The 24,334-nt window shown below is 39.8% G+C and overlaps 1 protein-coding gene across 3 annotated transcripts in view; it reads right to left on the bottom strand.

Annotated features, from left to right (window-relative positions):
* Nucleotides 1-9,390: 9,390 nt before the first annotated feature.
* The window catches only part of SERTAD4 (SERTA domain containing 4), a 39,746-nt gene continuing 24,802 nt past the window's right edge, over nucleotides 9,391-24,334 (bottom strand). For 2 of the 3 annotated variants that reach the window (XM_075204198.1, XM_075204199.1), the window contains exons 3-5: nucleotides 19,380-19,492; nucleotides 17,738-17,782; nucleotides 9,391-10,721 (exon numbers count right to left, since the gene is read on the bottom strand). In XM_075204198.1, the coding sequence (XP_075060299.1) occupies nucleotides 9,996-10,721; nucleotides 17,738-17,782; nucleotides 19,380-19,492 (884 nt within the window). In that variant the 3' untranslated portion in view covers nucleotides 9,391-9,995. The remainder of the gene's footprint in view (nucleotides 10,722-17,737; nucleotides 17,783-19,379; nucleotides 19,493-24,334) is intronic. The other variant, XM_075204200.1, reaches the window with a different exon arrangement.

Here is a 24,334-nt window from a genome sequence, read left to right as displayed (position 1 = left end):
ATTTAATCTATAAAAAAAAGACACAGAGATGGACTTACCCTTGACCATCAGTTTTCAAAGAGAACTTTATATTAATGTACAATTTATGTAAATAGACATTATGTATAACCTGAACGATTTCTGTGTTATATATTTTAATGACTTATATATATATATATATATATATATATATATATGTTACCGTTATATTTTGCAAAAAAAACCTCCAAAAAACTAAGTGTGTTTGTTCAAGTCGACATTTGAGTCTCTGGAAGTAACATACGGTGAATGGAATCACACTAGATAGAAATTAGAGTATGAAGTAAATAGAACAGATAGGGGATAAGTTTTTTAATGATCTGTTACCTCCATATGTACCATCATTTGAAAAAGCAAAATCTGTACAGAATAAGCCCTGCATATAACCCACCCAAACTCTCCTGTATCTCCAAAGACCGGCCAATCTATCCAACCCTCCAGGGTCCATAGTAGAATTTGGAGGGCCATCCTCCCGAGCCCCCCCTGCCTTGCTCTTCTGAACATGCAGGGGACTGTGCATGTGCAATGCTACCATGCATTGGCTTTAATGTCCCTATGCTGATATTGGTTATGATATTGGCAGGAACTAGTGCCAATGCACAGAACGTGGAGCCTACGGTTTCATACTCCCCTCCAATGGCGGTAGTTCCGATACTGCAACCCTCCATCATTCCCGCTAAGCCACATCCAAATTCTGATAGGCCACACAGGGGTTCAGCAATCGGGACAGTCCTGACAGTATCTGTACTACTGGACGATATGCACCTCTGTGGCAGGTCCAATATTTTAAATTACTGGCTATTCCAATCCTGTACAAACAACATGCCCCCTTCACCCCTTCAGGAAGGTAAATAATACTTTTTTTCAGTTTTGTCATCATTTAAATCAAAACCGAAAAAAAGATATAAATCACATTTTGCTATAAACCCCTATATTCACACCATACACGCCTTTATAATTTAACAGGCATGTTGTGAGTATTGAAGTTTATAGCAAAGTTTATCATATTTTTTCTATCTTTGATTTTAAATAATGACCAATTTAAAAAATATATTATTTTACTGTAGTAAATCCATTTTTCTGTTTGGGTTTTAAATTCCCTTTAAGAAATTAGGAGTGATATCTATATTTTTACATTTATTACATTTACACTTAGGGCTAGATTTACTAAGCTGCGGGTTTGAAAAAGTGGGGATGTTGCCTATAGCAACGCAACCAATCAGATTCTAGCTTTCATTTATTTAGTACCTTCCTCAAAATGACAGCTAGAATCTGATTGGTTGCTATAGGCAACATCTCCACTTTTTCAAACCCGCAGCTTAGTAAATCTAGCCCTTAGTTTGCTACATTCGAATAGTTCCTTCCAACCTATTTTGCGATGTGCCTTTGCTAGAGCGAAAAGTTGAAAACTTATAAAAAGCTTTCCGCATACAATGCCTTTTTGTTGTTGAAGGAAAGCAGTATCTACCCCTTTGAAGCTAAGGAGTTAAAATAAAATTAAATTGTCATTTTTTTTTGAGATGGAAAGTGCGCCCCTTGTCTTGAGATCCTGAGATCCTCGTTATATAAAATATCTCAGGCAACAGCCAGTTGCCATAGAGACCTTGAGAGAGTATGTTTATTAGACATCATTATGTTGTTCCGTCAATCCCTTTTATTCTTTTTTTTTTTTTCTAGGACTCAAAAACCGCAAGAACAAGTGTGCATTATATATATAGGGAATTGAGATAAAAGGAGAGTCTGCAAAAAAAAAAGAAAAGAAAAACTGATCCACCCTGTTTACCTAATGGATGTATAATCCTCGTCTGTCACTTTGAGACCGTATTTTAACGTGTGATAGCTACATTAACAGAAACACTTTTTTGTTAATGTATTTGCTTGGAGCAATTTATGGTAATTATGGGTGGTTTTATTTCTTTTTAGTAATCTTTTTGGAAACACTTTAAATGAAAAGAACAGGTTGCAGAAACGTACATCTAGGATGCTAAACCCAACTCAGTTTTTTTTAGGTCTGCTGAGGATTTGGGTGACGTGCACTGGACACATGTCTACTATAGGAGTCATTGGCATGGGAATTGAAGGTGGTCTGCTCTTGGTCTACCTAATATTTGGTGAAGTTGAGAAATGTAACTGTAGGACTAATGGGGGGCGACTGGGTCTTATCTGTTGAACTGGGGTTAATATGGTGTATGTCTAAGTTTACTAGGTACTGCAATGGTGTAAAAGTGGATCATGCTCAAGCCCTACATTGGAATAATGTTAAACTGGGGCACATCTAGGTCTTCTATCCATTAGAATATACTAAAACTGGGTCATATCGCTTCTACTAGGTTGTGCTATGGAGTTAATCACGGTCATCTCTCAGTGTACGGATGGAGTCCATCTGTCTATCTTACTGTTGAGTGGAATGGTGTTAATCAGGGTGATGTCTAGGGGCCTGATTCATTAACGATCTTAACTGACGATTTTTTGCTTATCTTCAGCAAATCCACTCTGTGCATGCTCAGAAAAGGGAGATAAGAAGCAAAATCCACTGCGTAAGTAAAGAATTTCTTAAGTTAAGATGAAAATCCATCTTAACCTCACTTTTATCTCCCCGTTTCTTCTTAAAAATAAGCATCTTAACTTTTGCACAAGATAAGATCACTAATGAATCAGACCCTAGATCTTCTGTGGATAGGAATGGAGTAGGCTTAGGTCCAAATGGTATTAAACTGAGTTGTATCTGGTTCTACAGGGTAGTACAGTCCTGATTCCAGGGGACTTTGCCTCCATCCTGACAGTCAGGACTTTTGTCCCGAGTGCATGGCAAAGGGAGGGTGATTTTAGGGGAGGGGTTTTGTACGGCTTTACGTGTAAGAAGTGTCAAGCATGAACTGGGGTACAATGAATGTCCCAAAATGGTGCAAACATACACCCAACAAAACACAGAAACGCACCCTTTTTTGATGTCTCAGCTCCCAAAAAATAAAATGTTGAGCGGCATAGGTAAAATGATAAATGCACTGTTATACTAATGGATAAATCATTAGTCTTTGGCTATGAGTTAATAAAAAGAAAAGTACAAGAAGGTCACATTTTCAATGACTGCTTTGCTTTCAGTTAACGTTAAAACTTACATTGTGATTGTCTTTGTGTATGTGCGGTCTGTTAAAAAAAACCAATTGCGAATATGAGGAGAGTATGTGGTTTTCATAACAGCAGTTTCCAGGCAAGCAACACCAAGGATTTGTGTGTGTGTTAACAAAAACCACTAATCAAATCCAGCTCAAACCTTGGCACGGCTCTTTGTGGAAAATATCACATTTTGTCGCTCATGTGCATGCTAAGATATAATCATAATGGTTATATTGTGCTGTGACTTCATTATATTCTATGCACACTGGCTGCCAAAGGTTTGTCTCTATGCTGTGTGATCAAGGCGTCATACACGCAAAGTAAAACAATTGCTCTTGACCAAACTGCATCTACTCCGTGGTGAACGCATCTAGAGGCCTGTCATTATAGAGCTCATCAATCACTATCGTAAATGCATCTTCTGTACTCACCGTAGCTTAGTATGCACAGAACAATGTATATTCTATTTTTCATGTTCCCTGTGGTAGATGCATCTATCTGCACCGTAGGTAAAACACAAATATTATATATATCGCACAGTCAGAGATACTCACTCACCACATCACTCAACAGACAACTCTCTGCTAATTAACCAGGAAAAAGAAGGGTGGGAAAAAGAAAATGTGTACAATGGGGCACTCAGAGGTCTAAATTGTTTTAAAACATGCTATCAAGCTCTATTGGTATGCATTAAAATATTCTCACTATAATCCAAGAATTTCCTTTGATGTATATAAGAACAAATTTTATTAGCAAAATAATTAAAAAGTGAATATTGCAAATACGAGCCAAACGTGTTAACAACTGTTAAGAATAGCAGCTCCACACTGCTATAGCTCGCTGCTTATTTACTGGTAATCTACTATAATGCCCCTAATGCATCCTCCTATAAATATAGGTTATTATTTCATTAATTGTTAATGTCAGTATATTGCAGGTAAGGTAATTTGTACAGCCTTGGTAGGTACTCCTGTAAGGTTTTAAATATATCGTCAGTCAGGTAGATCGGTAAAGGATATAAGTTTAACACAATCTTAACTATTGGAAATGTGGTATCTCTGGTGTGATACTCTCCTCGTACTGCCTGTACAAACAGAATCTGCTCAGAGTTATAACATACCAAGGGCTAGATTTACTAAATGACGGGTTTGAAAAAGTGGAAATGTTGCCTATGGCAACCATTCAGATTCTAGATGTCATTTATTTGGTACATTCTATAAAATGACAGCTAGAATCGGATTGGTTGCTATAGGCAACATCTCCACTTTTTCAAACCCGCAGTTTAGTAAATCTAGCCCCAAGTCTAGCTAGTTTTCGTATTTAAGCTAATAGAGTCTATCTCCGATCTCTCCTAAATATTCAGTAGTGTAACTATGTTGTTGGGATGGGGGTGTCGTATCTCAACTCTAAATTGCAGTGCAAAAATAAAGCTGCCCAGTATGTGTGTGCTACATGCAAAATCAGCCAGTATATTTCCTGTATGTAAAAAAAAAAAAGTCCAAACAATACATTTGAACCCCTTGTATTGCAACATGGTTCTGAATGATGCCCAATATCCCCCACAAACTATGTTTACCTTTAAGATTCCTTTGGATCCCCAACTAGAATTGCATTACTAGAAGCAGAAATTTCACACCGATCTGGACGATAAAAGTAGACAGTCTCGGACAATTTTGGAGCTGTGCTCTAAATCATCTTAAGAAAGTTGTTAGCGCTGTTGGAGCATAGAAAAGAAAGTTAAGCTGCTCATACAAGGTCAAGGGCTAGATTTACTAAACTGCGGGTTTGAAAAAGTGGAGATGGAGACGTTGCCTATAGCAACCAATCAGATTCTAGCTGTCATTTATTTAGTGCATTCTACGGAATGACAGCTAGAATCTGATTGGTTGCCATCGGCAACATCTCCACTTTTTCAAAACCGCAGTTAAGTAAATATACCCCAAATCTTGTCATACCACCCAATCGAAAAAAATTGTTTTTTTGTTTACCAAACTGGCTGAATAAACCTGCACACATGCAGTTTGTGTTTTTCGACAGCTATGACATACAGTTTGATCGATTAGAGAAATCTCAAAGCCAGAAAAAGAGACTCAGTTTAGATGTTCATCCTGTAGTGTGCATCATATTGATTGTTGTCCTTAAGAGCTAAGCCATTCATCTAAGGTATTAAAGTTAAAACTTTTTTTAAAAGTACTTACCAGCCACCCATTCCATTTGTAAGGGTTCTTCTTCTGGCATCTCCTTCCCCTACACTGTGGACCCTTCCTCTACACTGTGGACCCTTCCTCTACACTTCCCCTGCACTGTGGACCCTTCCCCTACACTGTGGACCCTTCCCCTACACTGTGGACCCTTCCCCTATACTGTGGACCCTTCCTCTACACTTCCCCTACAATGTGGACCCTTCCCCTACACTGTGGACCCTTCCCCTACCCTGTGGATACTTCCTTTACACTGGGACTTTCACGTCATATTGTCAGAATGCAAAAGTGGTGCAATGACGAGGCGGGGGTGGGCACAACACCTTACTAGTCTGCAGCCTAAGGAAAAGATATTGTCCTCCCTCACAGACGCCTAATTTAATAGGCATCTCCACGGTACAGAGGAAGGAAGTCTCAAGAACCTCAAACTGGAAAAATAGGTATTTTTTTTTTTAAACAGTATGAAAATAAATGGAATTTCCATTAATGTTACACTCGGGGTCACACATCTAAAGTCTGGAAGAGACGATCCTAACTTCTGGAAGTAGTTATGTTATCCAACACTGGATGATTTGTATTTCCGATAAATATTTATAGTTTATTTTTTACCCCTTGGATTTTCTGGAATGTCGGCTATAATAACTAAATTTAGAACTCATGTATACCGAGAAGTCGGGCAAGTGAGCTAAAAATTTGGGCCAAACTATGAGCCAAAACCACATCTTTATTTTACTACAGACAAAGGAAATGAGATAGAAATAAATACAAATGGTTGCAATTCAGTTCCATTTCCGTTATGTGTTACTGTTTATTGAAACGTATCTCTCGTCTACACGAAGTAATGCTGCTGGCTCCCAGTGAAGTTATAAGCCCAATTATCATGAATACTAGTAGGGCTTACAATATGTCTGCTTGTGACAGGTGCACTTTACAGTTTTAGCCAGGGTTGTCCAACCCGCGGCCCAGCACGCCTGTAAATGTGGCCCAGCAGGAGTTTTGGTTGTGGCAAGGGGGCAGCGCTGTTAATGAAAAAAAAAAAATCCTGCAAAAAAAGAAAAAGATAAGAAAATACTTACCTTGTGGTCACGCGGTCCCTCCCTGGCCTCCTCCTCCGTGCGGCGCTCGCAGTGAATGTCGGGCGTGACGTCATCAAGTCCGACATCCATTGCGGAGCACAGCACATAGGAGTCACCCGCGCGAACTATCAGCAGCAGTGAAACGGAAAAAACAAGAGAAGAGGATCAGAGAACAAGCCGATTAAAAGGTAAGTTAAGGTTTTTTTTTTTATTATTTCAAGGGACGCTGACCAGTGCATAAACTCACCTGGTCCTGGAGCATCACGGACCTTATCTTCCTGTCTTAATGACTGCTGTATTGACGCCCTTCATAAAATGTTGTAACAATATCACTTGATGTTTGACAGCAGCCATTAGTATGTCATTGAAGCACTGAGCAACAACAAGGAGCATTAGCAATGTTTTCTATGTTTTTTTTGGATGATCAGCTATCATTAGTGCTAGTGTATTTTATGTGCGGCCCAAAACAACTTGTCGCCTTCCAATGTGGCCCAGGGAAGCTAAAAGGTTGGATACCCCTGGTTTAAGCCATTGGTTTCATTTTTCCAAGACACACTTTTAACGTCAATTTTTTAACCAAAATGATTCCTAGTTAAACGTGTTACTCTTCTTTAAATGTGCAGAAAACCATTGTTACAGTTTTCATTGGACAAAGAAAGAAACCCAAACAACCACTAAAACGACGATCAATCAACAGTACTTAAAATATAAGAAGTATCAAAATTTTAAACATGGTGCAAATTAGCAACCAGTACAATATCTGCTTTAAAGGAGATGGTCGTTCAAATCCATACTGGAAAAGTAGCCAATCCCCCTGTTGTTATAATACCCTGTCAATCTGACACCTAGGGGAGGAAAGATAACTATTACAATATGTGTTTTGTCTCTTTATAAATGCATAAACTCCTCCCTATTACATGACACCACTGTTTGAAAATAATGTGCTCAGACCCTGATTTATAATGAAAACGAGAAATAACATTTCTTTACACACCGCTAAATGTAGTAAATACATTTAAGAGATCCATTTAAAAGCATACAGCATAGGTTACTGCATCAGAGCTTTAACATAATGCCTTTTTTATATCTCTGCAAATCACAGCGGAAGTCATAGGAGAGATCTGCGCACACCCATAAAGAATGAGATCATAGTACGGCCTATAAAATTGATAGCAAATGCTTATTGTTTTTTCATTTAACGTTTAAATCAGGAATGTTCCATCAATGACTGAAGATCTGTCTTAATGAGCAATCGCAACAGTGACAATAGCCTAGTCTTAATCAGCAAACTGTTCTTTCATCTTAGACACTTACACTAAGGTGTCAACGTCCATTGTATCTATTGTCAAATCAGTGATGTCCAAGTGTTCCCCCTTTTGCACTTATGTATGTACAGAAAAGTGTGGTTTGTTTTTTCTCTGGTTTTGTTTCAAAATATTGCCTTATTGTCATAGCAGCTGTCCATCAAGCCTATTTAAGGGACATTTGGGTGTGGCTCACAAGCCAGCCCTTGCTATATGTAAACCCCTATACCTGGGAGGTGCGTGCATCTGATTTTAACTGCATTTTAATGGTGTTTAAAGCATATAGGTCAGTGTAGGGCCTGCATATAATGAGGTGTCCTTGACGCTGGCTTAAATGTTTTGATCAAAATATGAACTAATACCTCATTTTGCTAGACACACACATATATGCAGTGTAAAGGATAAGTGCTGACAACTGTCTTTTTGTTTTCATGCATTGAGCTGGACTCAATTTACTGAAACAATCGAAGTCTTACAAGTCCCCACTTCCCACCTCTCTTCACTGATCCTATGACCTTCATTGCGTATACAAGAAAATGCGTCTAATACGTCTATGGCAAACAAACTCCACACATATTTTTAATCATAGAGGGCCTGATTCATCAAGGTATGTATCTACTGATTGTGAGTTTATCATATGCAAATTCACTCTGCGGATGTACAGAACCGCGCTATACGGCCGTGAACGCAGCAACATCCGCTTCATTTTCGATGGCATAAGACACCAAAGACAACCTACGAGTTCGGAGAGGGAAGGGGCTGGGCCAGGGCCTTCGGCCAAAGTCAATTTACAGTAAGGATGTGCCAAACTCAAGTGCACGCAGCCACGTCCGTATCAAGCTCTGGGCATCGCAAAGTTACTTGTTTAGCTGTAACTTGGTAACTTGGTAGCGTACTCACTACCATCTGAAGGTAATTGCAATTGCATGGCACATCTAACCTGACATACACCAATTACCACTCTGGACACAGTTCCTATCTCACATACAAGCGGTCTGCTAAATACGAACATCCGCCGGCCAATTGGCACGACACTGCCATCTTCACAATTTGTATCTATTGATCAGAAATAACGCTCAATACTGACTTAAAGTGTTTAATATTGTATACTTCAATAACTGTGTACCATTTACCATTCACTAATTTGTTATATTGTTACCATTGTTCTTATCCTCTATATTATTAGTGTTTGCACATCCATACCCACTCACTCATTATGGTTACTCCGAGTCCATACCGGACACTATCCACTGATGTACTCGAGCGCAAGGTGATACCCCTCCCTCTTTCTGGAGCTTACAGTCTAAATTCCCTAACATACACACCAGACAGAGAGACAGAGAGAGACACTAGGGTCAATTTTGATAGCAGTCAATTAACCTAGCAGTATGTTTTTGGAGTGTGGGAGAACATACAAACTCCACACAGATAAGGCCATGGTCGGGAATTTAACTCATGACCCCATTGCTGTGAGGCAGAAGTGCTAACCACTTAGCCACCGTGCTGCCCTATACTTACGTTCACACTCTGACCTAGGCAAACATCACATATCTTTCTTATATCCTGCAATGCCTGAGATTCTATAACAACTGTTAGACTGTGCTCACTGCATAGAACAAATCTGTTCCTTCTGCTTATACAATTCACTGGTTTTTATGTGAAATAAATGACTACTTTTACAACTTAATATTTATTTTGAATACAAATATTACGATTGAAATGAAGATCACTACAGCGTAAATGCAGGTGGAGAGGAAAATACAATTGCAATGCTCTAAAAAGTAAAAATGAAAAAAAATTCAAAAAAAATGTTCTAAGACGTTTGGGTATTAGACGCACATAGACGCGGCTTGTGTGGTGATGTCGGCCATTTTTCCAATGGCAAGAGGCGGTCTCTGAGTGGGAGGAGCTGCAGTCAAACTGGGGATTCCTAGACATAGCGAGTGTGCGTATTTAAGCATCCAGTTCTAGGCCAATATGGAGACTTGTCTGATGTACTGGAGCCACGCCTTCACAGCATGAGCCCAAACCACAGGCAGTACCCCAAAGTGGTAACTGTGCATGTGATCTAATACTTTTTAAAAACTTTTATACACAAATTAAAACACTGACATTTTTTTTTCATACCGTAAATCCCCTCTGCGTAGGGATTGTTTCATTATCACCATATAAAGCTACAAAAAAAAAACCCTTTTCCACCGCATAACAGAACCCCACTGCTGAACAACATCAAAAATAACAGAAAATAATAATAATAAAAAAAAAAACAATTGCAGTGCTCACATCTTATTACCTTTGCTGCAACAAAGTTTATTACCAGGAAAAACCTCTTTTTTCCGGAGAGACTTTTTCCATGGTTCACTTATACTACTCTTGTCATTGCAACCAGTCGCCAGAAAATCATAAAGGCGGCCTTTGCGCTCCAATGCCCCGCCCCCATTGGAAGCGTCGCGGCTAAGGCTGAGGACGCCTCTCTTTTCCTCCACCGCCGCTTCCTCGTGTAAGTTTACTTTGTGCTGAGGCCTTGAATTTGTCACAAACCCCCCACATGATGCCCCCTGGATGCTGTTCCTGTATAACGGAGCATCTCCCGTGCTATAATCCATTTGGTGAGAGCACCCTGGCAAAGGCAGAGCGCTGGTAGACGCGCAGGGAGCGGCGGCATTCCCTCCGTTGGCGTTAACAGCGAACGGGATGTTTAGATAATGGCTGCCACATTCCTGGTAAAAACAACAAGTTTGAAGGTTGGTGTCGTCCTTGGCCATTCGGAGTCGTTTCCTATACGGGCAATCCTGTGCCACAAACCACTCCTGTGCCGAGGCTCCTCCCAAAGAACAGGCCGAGAAACACCAGTTGTTCTGCAGTAGAATCTCGCCATGAATTCTCTTCATCAGGTTGTTGATGAGGACTGACCTTCGCAGGAACACTTCCGGGTCATCGATGAATTTTAATTTCTCCAAGGACATGTAGAGAACATGAGCCCTCTCTTCAAAGATCGATACATTCTAAAATCGAGAAAATAAAAGAGAAATACCGGCAATGAGATTTTATGGTGCCATGTAAACCACTTATTTAAATAATATACATTTAACCTGCACTTAACAACTTGTCTGTACAAAAAAAAAACACCCACCCGTATATTATAACACACAGGATTTTCTATTTTAATCGTGGACAACAATCATGAGACCATGAGGTTTATTCAAAGTGCAACAATTGCACACATAGGGCCTGATTCATTAAGTAAAGTAAGTAAAAAAAAAAGAGTAAGTTTTCTCCTGGACAAAACCATGTTACAATGCAAGGGGTGCATGTTAGTTTATTATTTTGCACATAAGTTAAATACTGGCTGTTTTTTTCATGTAGCACACAAATACTTGGTAGCTTTATGTTTACACTGAAATTTAAAGTTGATGTAGGACATGGCCTATCCCAACTATAAATCACTACCCACATTTTAAATATACCTCCCGCTCCAATACAACATGGTTTTGCCAAGGTGCAAAGTTACTAATTTTTTTTGCTTTACTTACCTTAATGAATCAGGCCCATACAGTCCAGAGCGCCATTTGTTGGGGTGACACAATATTTATCAGAATACAGTGTATCAATTGACTAGAGACAAGTGAAACCATGGTAATAGAATCTTCAAGTTCTGTTTTAACTTTGTAAATTACCAGCTTGCACAATGACTAGAGCTGAAACAATGACGACCAATTAATTCTGCTGTGTGGTTAGTGGGACTGGCAAAACTTATGGCCAAATTCTGCCTGTAAAATGCACAAAATTTCACTACTGAATCCACAACAAGACGAACATTTCAAAAACAGTTTTGAAAATCTCGCTCATCTCTATGATCCACTAGGAACAGCTGACGTCACTGAGGCACAAGGTTAAGCCCACCAACTGGTTGCCTCTTATGTGTGTATCTCAGAGGTAGGTAGGGGAGGGCTGTCAATCTTTCACCTGGGGGCCAGCAGAAGTAAGTAGCGCAGGCTTTTCTAACAGCGCGCTGCAATGGAAAGAGTATGAACACTAGTTAGTTTGCCTCATGTGGGCACAGTTCACAGAGCCAATGAAACATATGAAAAAATGTTATTTCAAGGAGCTAGAATCAAGCACAACACAGCATCGTACGATCAGTATTCAATGCAGAACCTATTCTATAGGTCAATAAACAATGCAGAGAACATTCTAGTTATAGATACAATACAAACAGCATTTTAGTGACTCCTGTACAATACATGAAGGGCCTGATTAATTAAGAAACGTAAATGCCGTTAAATGCAATATTTTGTGTAAATTGCTCTGTTCCTGCCCAGAAACGGACCATACGCCAGTAAACGCAAGAGCATGCAATTAATCTTTGAGTGCAAAGGACCCTTACGGGAACCTACGATTTCAGGGATGGAACAGGCAGAAGAATGGGCATATGCACTTAGTCAATGTACTTTTAGCCAAGCTTGGGCACACGCAGCAGCATCCGATTCAAGCTTTGGGCATCTCTAAGGTATGAGTTTTTCAGTCACATCACTTGCGCCAGTTCAGGCGTAAGCGTAGAGTGATGTGACGATGGTCACGTATGCAGCTAGAATATGTGTTTACATTCAGTAGCAACTGTAAAAATATTGTATGTACAGTAGGCATTAATAACATCCTAATCAATATCTTTTACGGGGGGAAAATTAAAGAAAAACTGACCACTATACATAACACAGTACATACAGTGACAACCCTATTCTAAAGGCCACTATGCAATGCAGACCCCCACATTTCTGGTGGCTTTACAATGCAGACGCACAAGTCTAGTGACCATAGTTTCCTGGTGGCTGGATAATGCAGACCATCCACAGCTCAAATCTTGGGTGGATATACAATGTAGACCCCCCCCTAAATGTGGTGGCAACATGATGCATACTCCACTATATGCGGTAGAGACACCAGAGAACCAATCTATCTGGTGGTGACAATGCAGCTTTATGGAGCCAAGGTAAGGAAAGACGGGGAGTTTTTTACATTGTGCCGGGGGGGGGGGAGGGGTTTGGGGGAGTTTTTTCATTGTGCCTAGGGCGTCGTGGACCCTAGCACCGGCCCTGGTGACAAAGGCGCATTTCCAAAGTTTCTAAATGGATACAACAAGGTATATAACTTACCCAGGTAAATATGTGTTTATGCAAAAAATATAATTGAGAATCAACATAAGAATGGCCAAACTTTTCAACCTTATCCTGTATCTATAGAAGCCAAATCAGTGTTTAAAAATAATAATACTGCATTTATATAGCAAAGATTCATCTGTCAGATATTATAAAACGAACTGGATCTCCCTATTTAGCAGGGACTAGTAAAAGCAGAGGATTTAAGCGCCATCTCCATTAAGTTCATAGCAAAATCCTTAAAGACTTGGAAAGTTTATACTGTGTGTTAATTTACTGTACAATATGTATATTGAGCTGAAAGACCACGACAGGTAACAAAACGGTCCCCTGTACAATATAATGCTGTCATTTTAAATCTGATCCTTTATCTGTCTAATAATAGCAAATATAGGAAGATTTTTCATCTTCATGAAGGTGAATTGAAGGTGATTAATGACTTCCATCGGTCCCAGAATGCGAGAGCCCTTTCACACGTGTATAAAATGTGCGTTTTATAAATACGAACGTTCTAAAATATGCGCATATTTTATGATGGGTAAACATTCCCACGTTGGTTTTCTATGCGCATCTGTAATTAAACATTATTACAACCAACGTATCCAAAATCTTACGTCTTTCACTTAAAAGTGACGCAATCTAAATTCTTCAATAAGAAGAATATTGCGATATGTTCTTGTAAAACACACACAGTACATATTAGGAGGTTGTTTCATTTATAACGTGATGCGTGAACCTGAAATATGCCAGAAGAATAAACCTGCACTTAGACTATAACAAAAAGACTATAAAAAGTCATTGTATTTCCAGAAAAATAAGCACGAAGGCTTCTGGAAAATATCAAGAATAGCTTAGACTCGAAGGACTGTATGAAGATGGAAAATTGCCAAAGATGACACATGAGGTGCCACAGAGTGAGATGGAAAATACTGGTGGGACCAGGGCAGAGAACTGAGACATTTCCGGACACACCAGTACTGAGGAAATAGAAAGAAATGTCCTTGGTAATTTGATTCTCCAATTTCGTTTTTTTTTTTATTCTTTTCTTGTAACATTCCCAAAATGATAGTCTGGAGTTCATCACCACACAGCAATATTAGTAGAGATGAGAGGACCATTGCTTTGCAGACATAGTACAGTGACACGTGATCTGTCCACACAATAACCTGTATTGTGGATGACTGTATATGCAGTACAGTCATCCACAGGGGTAGATTTATCCAACCTTCTAAAAAGTAAAAGTGGAGGTGTTGCCCACAGCAACCAATCAGATTCTAGCTCTCATGTACCTAGTACATTCTAGAAAATGATAGCTAGAATCTGATTGGTTGCTATGGGTCAGACCTCCACTTTTCCTTTTCACGATGATGCGACACTCATGGCGCACTGGGCAGACTGTGATGACACAAATTGTGTCAACATGATAGGTTCTGCCCACTGATTCTCTGTCTGGCTTGGCTTTAGGGAGATTGATGGACACTTTTGGGAGATTACCCATTATTTAGGGAGTTTCATGGACATTCTGGGATAGTAGGCAAGTATAAATCGACGACAGCGGAGGCAGTCATTTTATGGCTGGACCAATATTCATGAGTGCGGCCATAGTGATGTCACTAGTTACTAACGAATTGATAGGTGATAGCTGCAATGTCAGGAATGTTGGTCAAGCTCACAAAATGGCTGCCTCCACTGTGTGTGAGGAAAATGTACACGTCAACAAATATACAGGCTTCAGGAATCAGTCAATGTGAGCCAGAACTCTAATTTACTTTATATAGGGAAAAGCCTGTATAAACATATATGAATTGCCTATGAATTCAATGTCTCTTTATTTGCTTTTGCATGTGAGCGTGCCAGACACGTAAACAGAGATGGGTGGGATGGGTGAGTGGAGGGTCTATCCCATCTGTTCTGTCAACTGACATGATGTCACGCGTGTAGTTGCCAACATTTGAGAATCTATTCCAGGGAGACGTCGCTGCTGGAAGGGTCTATGTGTGGCCCAGACACGGCAGACACCTGATGTTTGCATAAGCGTTTCCTTAAGAGATGTTTATGAGTGCTCAGAAAAGTGTTAATGTGCATGTCTCAGAGCAGGTTCAAAACGTGTAGTGGAGGAGAGCAAGTCCACGTCTAAAGGAACTGAAATGTCACTGATGTGATTAGAGCTATTGTGTTGAGTAAAGAGCACATTTTCCGTTTCTAACGTCTCTTAAACCGACAAACCCGAAATTGTCCATACAAATTAGAAACACTTGCTGACTAAGCATGTCAGTGGGCAAGGATGGCATTATGGGTACGTACAGACCAATCCATTATACCGGTCTACCATTTCCAGTCTTCCTACGCTCTATGTTGGTGCTCTCCAGCACACACACACTTCAAGCTATCACCAGAGAATAGAGAAACAGTAGAGAGGTTGGGAGAGAGTCAGCGAGCATCTGAGCCAGTCAGCGCTTATGTGGGGAATATCCTGCCCTCCCATTGGCTACAAACTTAGGAAGTGAGATCATTGAGCGCAGCATGAAGGAATTGGAAAATGTGAATCATGGGGTTAGATTTACTAAAGGGCGGAATGCTCAAACCGCGGCTTTTCGGTTATTTTTCCGGCGGTTTTGAAACTGTCGGTTTTACTAAAGCTCACACCGCCGTCAAAATGTCCAGAAGTGACATTTTTCAAAACCACAACTTTACAAACCATCATCTCGATTTTCACAATGATAAACATACAAACAGCCGGATTTACTAAGCTGCGGTTTTCAAAACCGCCGCAAAACAGCCAAAATAAAAGGTGGTTGTGAATGGTGAGATGGCTCAAACTGCTGCTGTTTGATTTATCTTGCCATTGAGAACATAAGAGAAAGCACTATTGACATTTAAAATATTTGGAAAACCATTATTTATTGATAAAGAGACAAAATGTATTTAATATTAACTTATGGGGGAATTTTCTTTTTTTATATATTTTTTTTAAAGGGACACTATTGTAGCATTATAATATGTGGGGAATGTGAATATATAATATTATTAACTGATTGTTAATGGTGGATATAATTATTTATGTTGCACAATTTGTCATTACATGTTGTAATATAATAATTAAATTATTTTATTCCCTTAGTATAATGAATTTTTTTCCCCCCTCATATGTTATTATTTAATTCATTTTGCCCTTAATCAATAAATAATGATTGCCAACCTAATTTAAATGTCAATGGTGCTTTCTCTAATGTTCTGAATGGCAAAATACGGTAGCTCAAACAGCATGTGTGAGCTATCCAGCCATTCTGAAGCAGGTACTAAAACTGTCCTGTCATTTGATGGCGGTTTCATCCAAACCGCCGGCGGTTTAGCTTTTTCAATCCGCCACACATCGCCAGTCATTTTAAATTGAAGCCTCACACCTCCCTACAGTAAATGCGGATGTTTGGACCACTAAACCGCTGGTGATGGGTGGCGGTTTCAAACCGCCACCAAACTTGATTCTTAATAAATCTAGACCCTGGAGTCTATATGCTTCAGCTGCTGTCATGTCACTGCACTACTTAAATGTGTATATTATGGATATTATATATTATATATTGTTCCTGTTCCTTGTTATAGAGCGTTTATTTATACATTTGTGATGATATCAGTCCTTTTAATAATAAAATGAAAATGTACTATATATATATATATATATATATATATATTTATTTATTGTGACAGGTCAAGCAGAGAGAGAGGGAGAGAGAGGGAGGAGAGAGAGAGAGAGAGAGAGGGGGGGAGAGAGAGAGGGGGAGGGGGAGAGAGAGGGAGGGAGAGAGGGGGGGATAGGGGGGGAGAGGGAGGGGGGGGGGGAGAGAGGGAGGGAGAGAGAGAGGGGGAGAGAGAGAGGAGGGGAGAGAGGGACGGAGGGAGAGAGAGGGGGAAGAAGAGAGAAAGAGGGAGGGAGAGAGGAGGGGGAGAGAGGGAGGGAGAGAGAGAGAGAGGGGGACAGAGAGAGAGGGAGAGAGAGAGAGATAGAGGGGGAGAGGTAGGGGAGAGAGAGAGAGAGAGAGAGAGAGGGGGTGGGGGGGAGAGAGAGGGGGGGAAGAGAGGGGGGAGAGAGAGAGGGGGGGAGAGAGAGAGAGGGGGGAGAGAGAGAGGGGGGGAGAGAGAGGGGGAGAGAGAGAGAGAGAAAGAGAGGGGGAGAGAGGGGGGGAGAGAGAGAGGGAGAGAGAGAGGAAGAGAGAGAGAAGGGGGGAGAGAGAGAGAGGGAGGGAGAGGGGGGAGGAGAGAGAGAGAGAGAGGCCCTGTATAATTGCTGATGAAACATATTTCTAAGAGAACTATCGAAGCTAAGTATATTATTATTATTATATTGTCGCTTGTTTGCAATAAAAGATTGAAATTTGTACTTTGTGGTCATGACTCTTTAACCCCTTGCACCCTGAAAGAACCTGTAAAACCTTTCACCACAAACATATATATATATATATATATATATATATATATATATATATATATAAAATTTGTATATAGATGAGTTGTTTAGTTAGCTGTTACTTACAAACTTTGCTATGGGGCCCAAAAATTTCTATTTTCCTGCTAATTAATATATAACATTAAATATATACAGTACAGAAAAAAACATGATATAACTTCCTTTGTGATAATATACAGTGCATTTACTAGGCAGAAATACTGCATAGAAATCATTTATATTTAAACAATACAGAAAATAAATCACACGATCAAGGTTACAGGTGAAGAATGACTTGATTTATAAATACCATAAAAGTAACAGAATGGAATTACACATTATAATGTTTCTGTATTTTCCTCCCTTGTGATGTACATCTTTATTATACTATACAGATAACATTTTATTTTTAATTGCCTACCGCTTTCTTATCCTTCTGGTCTTCAGTACTCTCTGCAACTTTGCACTAGAATTTAAGTATAATGGTTACCACAGACTTAAATATAAACTCTTCAACTTTGGAATCCCCCTCCTTAATCAAACAGGGCTCCCGTGCACAGCAAACATGAGGTAGACCCCAGGAAAACCCTCTGTCACCGAATAATGAGAGCTAAATTAAGCCATGGCTCTTGTTGGTGGAGGACTCCGATTCTATACAGCTCTATGGTAGTTATAGATGGCTTGTAGTGTGCTCTCTGCTCCAAGTACCAGCAGGTTCCTCTATTGACTATAAAGCCATATTTGATTAAGGAGAGTTTGCCCAAAAGTGGACAAAACCCTTTAAAATACAGCACAAAATGACTTCTTGGCCTGCACTCAATGTATTACTCAGGGCCGACGTAAGTACAGAAACACTTGGCATCTATTTATAGACAGAGACCCACAAACCCACAGTTCTGAAAATTAGTTCCAAAAATTCTGGCAAATACATATCAGAAAGTAAATAACATAAACACACTACACACATAATAGCAAGACACACACCGGCGTTTATTTAATACCATGGCACAATGTAACCCACAGCAACCAATCAGAAGCAAGCTGTCATTTTTCCAGTGCAGTCCAGGAGATGAAAGCAATATTCTATTGGTTGCTCTAGTTTACAGCACAATTGCACTATGTTATTAAAAAAAAGTCGATTTATGCACTAAATGATAAAAAAAAACACACGGACCAGCCTCCATGCTATTCACTGAGTGACAAAAACCGCTTTGTTTAAATCTGTGTTAAGAGGAGCACTTTAGCCGGACAGTTTTTGATTCAGAAAACTAGCAGAACCATGACTATATCCCGTATCATAGGCAAACCGAGGGGGGGTTTCCTAGTGCCTGGAAACCCCCCACCCAAGCCTAGGGAACTGTATAATTGAGGTGGCTGGAACCTGCTCTCACTTCACACGGCTCTGCTTAAAAAGGGAGCATTGTGTGCACCTAACAGTAGTGCATGCAGCATTGCCCATGTATATTATGGGGATAGGAAGAGTTGGAGAGCAGCCAAGCACTGTCTAATAGTATAGCGACGCCCCCATGCATGCTTGTCACACCCACTGGCGGCGTGGTGTGGAAACCCCCCTCTACAAATCCTGCCTTTGCCCCTGCGTATGGTAGTAATCTCAGGGGCGTGACACAAAATTTGGGTGGGGGGCCCACTGCTCAGAAGAGCCGTGTGGGAGCCTCCGGAGAGGACGGACCACCACTCTCCTACAAATTTATCCTTGTTGGGGGTGGGGGGCTTTCTGAAACAATAACTGTGGCTGAAGCTCTCCTTTAATGATTCATACCATTAAACTATATTATTACATAGTTATAACATAAAAGGTGCAACATAAAATATATAATTTTCAGTCAGAATGTGGGCCGTTATAACTTTATTTTACATGTCGGCATTGCATGTCCCCAATTCAACACTACTTAAATATTATACACAACTATTCAATATATTTATGAGGAAAATTCTGTAATATCATACCCACGTTCTAACATTGCTGGAAAAAAAAAATCAATAAAAGCAGAAAGGACACAATTACCATGATGTAACAAAAGAAGTAAAAAGACAAAACATACTTTATGACTACAGCTGCTGAACGGCAGATGCTTATCCTCTTCTACATATTTCCTTTTAAAGTAAGTGCTCTTGGAAGCTGTTTTTGGATGTGAAATTCCCCTGTAATGTGATTCTGTGGTAATAAATCAGATATGACAGATGACATGCAGTTCGCCTGAGGTTCTCCAAATAAATTTGTTTTCTAACACACAACAGAATATATATCGTGCCACACTGTGATCTTGCATTTCTCTGCTACACATCTAAAAGTGTAATACTGTGCCGAAAGATAGTGGAAATGTCAGTCACACCGTGTCAAAATGCAGTTAACAAATGTACATATGAACAGGAATGCTATTTATCATAAACTTACATAAGCACCGCGCTCTGTCACTGGAAATAATTATTGAACAATAATTCCCACTGGAATAATAAGGCTGAATCATTATTGTAGCAGTTACCAGACTGGTAGATTGCTGAGGAACCCATGTGAGTTGTTTTTCCCAGGATATATTGTCCCTTTTTCCACCCAAAATCTCTAACTCACAATACATATTTTCCCATCATTTAAATTCCCAAAGAACCCAAACTAACAAGACACGTGGGAACCGATTCCTGTAACTGTTTTATCTTATCTGTGGCCAAAAAGTCATGATTTTTATGGACTCGGCAACCTTCAAGTCATATGGGTGTCCCGGCTCTTCCCTTAGAATGATGGGAATTCTATTATGGAATGTGATAAAACAATGAGATGCAAATAGATCTCTTGAACAAACGTGTCTTGAAGCTCTACAGCCTGTGGCTCCCCAAATGTTGTAAAACTACAAGTCCCCTCCTGCCCTGTCAGCTGGTTATCTACTGGCAAAGCATGCTGGAACTTGTAGTTTTGCAATACCTGGAAAGCCACAGGTTGGACAGGCCAGGTCTATAGGGTTGTTTGGAAAGCGTACGATGCAGGCGTACCTGCGGAGAACGCTGAAAATGGAGGGTGGAACCGTTTCCTGTAGAATCCTGATTACAACTTAAATCTGGTTAGTATGGGGTACAGTTGGGTTTCTTAACTCTGCTCAAGTACTCCTAATATTAGAGGACTTCTTTAATCATAAATAGCCCCTACAGTCTTTTGCAATTTTCCCAGCCAGACCCAACCAATCCTTAACAGCAAATCCCATGTTTTATCAGGCTGTAGGGATGCTGTTTGCGACTGATTGGGTCTGGATAACACTACAATGCTGTCTGGTCTGCACTACACTACTCTAAAAAACACCACTTCATGAAGTTGTGGGATACAGTATTTTCACTATGTTCAATAACCTCCGCCTATTGACTTTTGCAGGGAACTACAACTTAACAGAGGCTGTAACACTATTTATTTCATAGTAAAGACAAGACCAGGACTATTTGCCAAGTCAACTAAGGCAATTTTCTATGGCAGGAAACTGCAGGGCACAGACCGGCTACAGGGATGTTTATGGTTGGTCGGTGGAATATAACTGTGTCTCTGTTCTATCTCTTTCTTTCTTTCTTTGTTACACTACTGCGTTTACTTCTCATTTTATCATTACTGGGCTAGATACACGGACATGTCTTTTTAAAATTTGTTTACATTATACACTGTGTCTAAACTTACATAGTGAAATCTATGAGGGCTTGCAGTTGCCTAGGAAACAAATGATCTATATAGTTTGGTGGACTCACACACTGTGGCTTCGTGCGAAATAAAGAAGGGAAATATGTGATGTGCTATGCTATTTGAACTTTTTGTCTTTCAGTAGATCAGTAGCCTTTTAGGCATTAAAGGTAATTTATGGACGGGGTAATTTTTGCTGAATGCAGGCGAGCTGTACTTGCGTGCTTCATGTTGCGCCAACATGCCGAAACAGGGTTTCGATCTATGTGATGAGATATTTAAATGAGAGGCATGGAGTGAGTACATTAACAGGGGCATACCCTATTTAGCAGGGGGCCCGAGGGCCCTTTTCTCTCTACAAAACAACTTGATTTTTATACATCTTTGAAAGTGGCGGAGATCCTAGTCCTAGATCTATACTTTGAATAGGAAACCCTCCAGGCGCAACCTTACATTGGGAAGAACTTTTTTTAAGGCGCATTTCTGCAAATGCAATAAAAACATTAAAATGTGTGATAGTGACACATGAGATAAAAACAGTCCCAATATCTCCTCACACTTGCCATAGCCATCTGGGGCCTGATTCATTACGGATCTTAACTTGAGAAACTTCTTATTTCAGTCTCCTGGACAAAACCATGTTACAATGCAAGGGGTGCAAATTAGTGTTCTGTTTTGCACACAAGTTAAATACTGACTGTTTTTTCATGTAGCACACAAATACTTGATAGCTTATTTGTACACTGAAATTTAAAGTTCATATTTGTGTGCTACATGAAAAAACAGTCAGTATTTAACTTATAGAGCAGAGGTGCCCAAACCCACTCCTCAAGAGCTATCAACAGGTCATGTATTCAGGATTTCTGTCTGTAGAAACAGATGGAATAACTACTGACCCAGCCAAATAGATTAACTCACCTGTGTATGAGTAAAGAAATCCTGAAAACATGAACTCTTGAGGATGGAGTTTGGGCAGCTCTCTGCTAGAGCGTATACAGAAAATGGTAACATACAGAATAGGGGATATAATTACAAAATAACTAACTTTATCCCCCCATAAAACAAACTGCACATAGATGTAGTTTTCCTGTATGTCAACCCCAACATCGGGATAGTCATAGGCTACCCACCTCTTTTTTAGGGTCATGTTATACAAAGATACTGGAAGTGCAATACAAGGTAATTTTTTTAATTACTTTTTACATGCTGCTTGTATGCAGTTATACAAGTTTAAAGGATAATTTTATCTTTTCGGTGGGAAATGTTAATGCATCGAACTCCCCATCACCCGGCTTCAGCCTCCGATGCAGTGTTCCCAATGCAAATATATATATATATATATATAAATCGCCTGTTTAACTAGTGTATTTATTAATAGTTAATGCATATTAAAATATCATCCATCTCACTTTCTAATCATCTATTTTCACCAGCAATATTGCAATTACAACCTATATAAAGTACCGTGCCAGTATTGTGCCATAAAATATCTCTGAGTGCACAAGAGATCTGGATCGTAGATCTTTATATGTTTTAGTTTATTTAAATGTCAAACTTGACAGCACCACTGTGCATGCCTTTCACAATATAAATGTTACAAGTTCTTATATGTCCTCAAGGTTTCATATAAATGATCAAATCAAGGTCTTGTGGCTTTTATGCATTTGATGTAACTGGATCTGTAATCATGGTTGCAATGGGAAATTCAATTAATAGAAAAGTCTACTGAGCATGCTGGGGCTGCATGAATATAGTTTAGAGCTGGGCGTACGTCCATTTGTGGGGCGTAAATATATGCATTTCCCAAATTCATATTTTGGAACTGTCCCAATTTAGGCGAGGCAGTTCCAATGAGAGGTCTCTGCACCTCCATCCCAATTGGGACAGAGGAGCATGGCAATGAATGGGTTTAGAGGGGAGCGGAGGAGAGAAAGGGCAGCCTAACGCTTCAAAAGAGCTAGGCACGCCCCCGATGTGTATAGCCACGCCCCAATCGTGCCACAGCCACTCCCCAGTCCCACTGGAGAGACCAATGTTGGAAAATATGCAAATGATCAAAAGAAAGAAAAAAGTGCTCTCAAAAAAATCCTATAAATGAGCTTTAAATTGAGCCTTGGTCTTACTTTAGGCCAGGCCTGGCCAACCTGTGGCTCCCCAGGTGTTGTAGAACTACATGCCTCAGCATGCTTTTCCAGCAGATAGTTGATAAGGGATGCAGGGACTTGTAGGTTCACAATACCCGGAGATCCACAGGTTGGCCAGGCCTGCTGTAGGCTGTTTCATCCCTAAAGGGTTACTCTACTTAAAAAGCTAGCGCAGCCAAGACAAATAGATATCTTGTAATAGTCAAAAATTTAAAACTTATTAACGAGAGATGATCAAACTCGTTGTGCTTTGATTCTTGAACCAGTTCGGCAAATTGGTTCTAAAGTTAGAAAATCCATCAGAATTTCTCGAATTTTAGAACCAGTTAAAAAATAAAGAAAGTCGAACATGTGTGAGTCTGTTCTACCATGTTCAGGCTCTTCCACGCTTGTGTAAACTGGTTCCCGGTCATTCCACCATATCATGATAGATATAAGGTATGTTACATTGCTAGCTACTACCTCAATTATCATCTGTTTTAGGCACCATCAGCAACAGAAAATCAGCTGGGCTTGTAAAGAGGTATTAACTATTATCGAACAGTTTTTGATAAGCTCCTGAAAGGTTTACATATATAAATGTAAATCGTATTAATAGCTAAATAAACCAAGGATGCCAGGATTATGTCAACATTATCTATAATATATTGGAGTTGTAATTATCCATACTTCATATACTTCATATACATTCTATTCTCTGTGTCCTCCCCTAGAACAAGCTGTTGGAAAATCCTTCCTTAGGTCAAACTGTTTCCACATAATACATTTATACGTTCTGTACTGTGTGCTCCCAGCGAGAAACTAAACAAGAATGGGATTACTGTGTGCAGACATGTGATAATGACAGTATACCAACAGTACATAATGCCGGCTGACACCCATTCATGTCCCTTTACCTACATCTTATTACTGCTTGTACTACACCGGCTGTGATTCCCCTCTGGTAGGAGGTAAAGACACCGTCAATTTATTATTTTATTAGGCTCCCACCTTCAATCTAGAGTTATCTGTAACTATGGAAATGAAGCAGAGTACAAGAAGTCTATCATTGTGTGTCTATCACCATTCCTGAACCGCAGAACAGTCAAGTAAAGGGAAAAAAAAACACTCAGAATAAATCTCACTATCCTCCCCAACAAACGGATTTTATAACTTTAAAAAATAGTCACTTAGTAATGATAGAATGCACTGCATGGACGTG

This window comes from Mixophyes fleayi, chromosome 3 (assembly GCF_038048845.1).
Source record: "Mixophyes fleayi isolate aMixFle1 chromosome 3, aMixFle1.hap1, whole genome shotgun sequence".
Taxonomy (NCBI): Eukaryota; Metazoa; Chordata; class Amphibia; order Anura; family Limnodynastidae; genus Mixophyes; species Mixophyes fleayi.
This window is presented reverse-complemented; position numbering and strand designations above follow the sequence as displayed.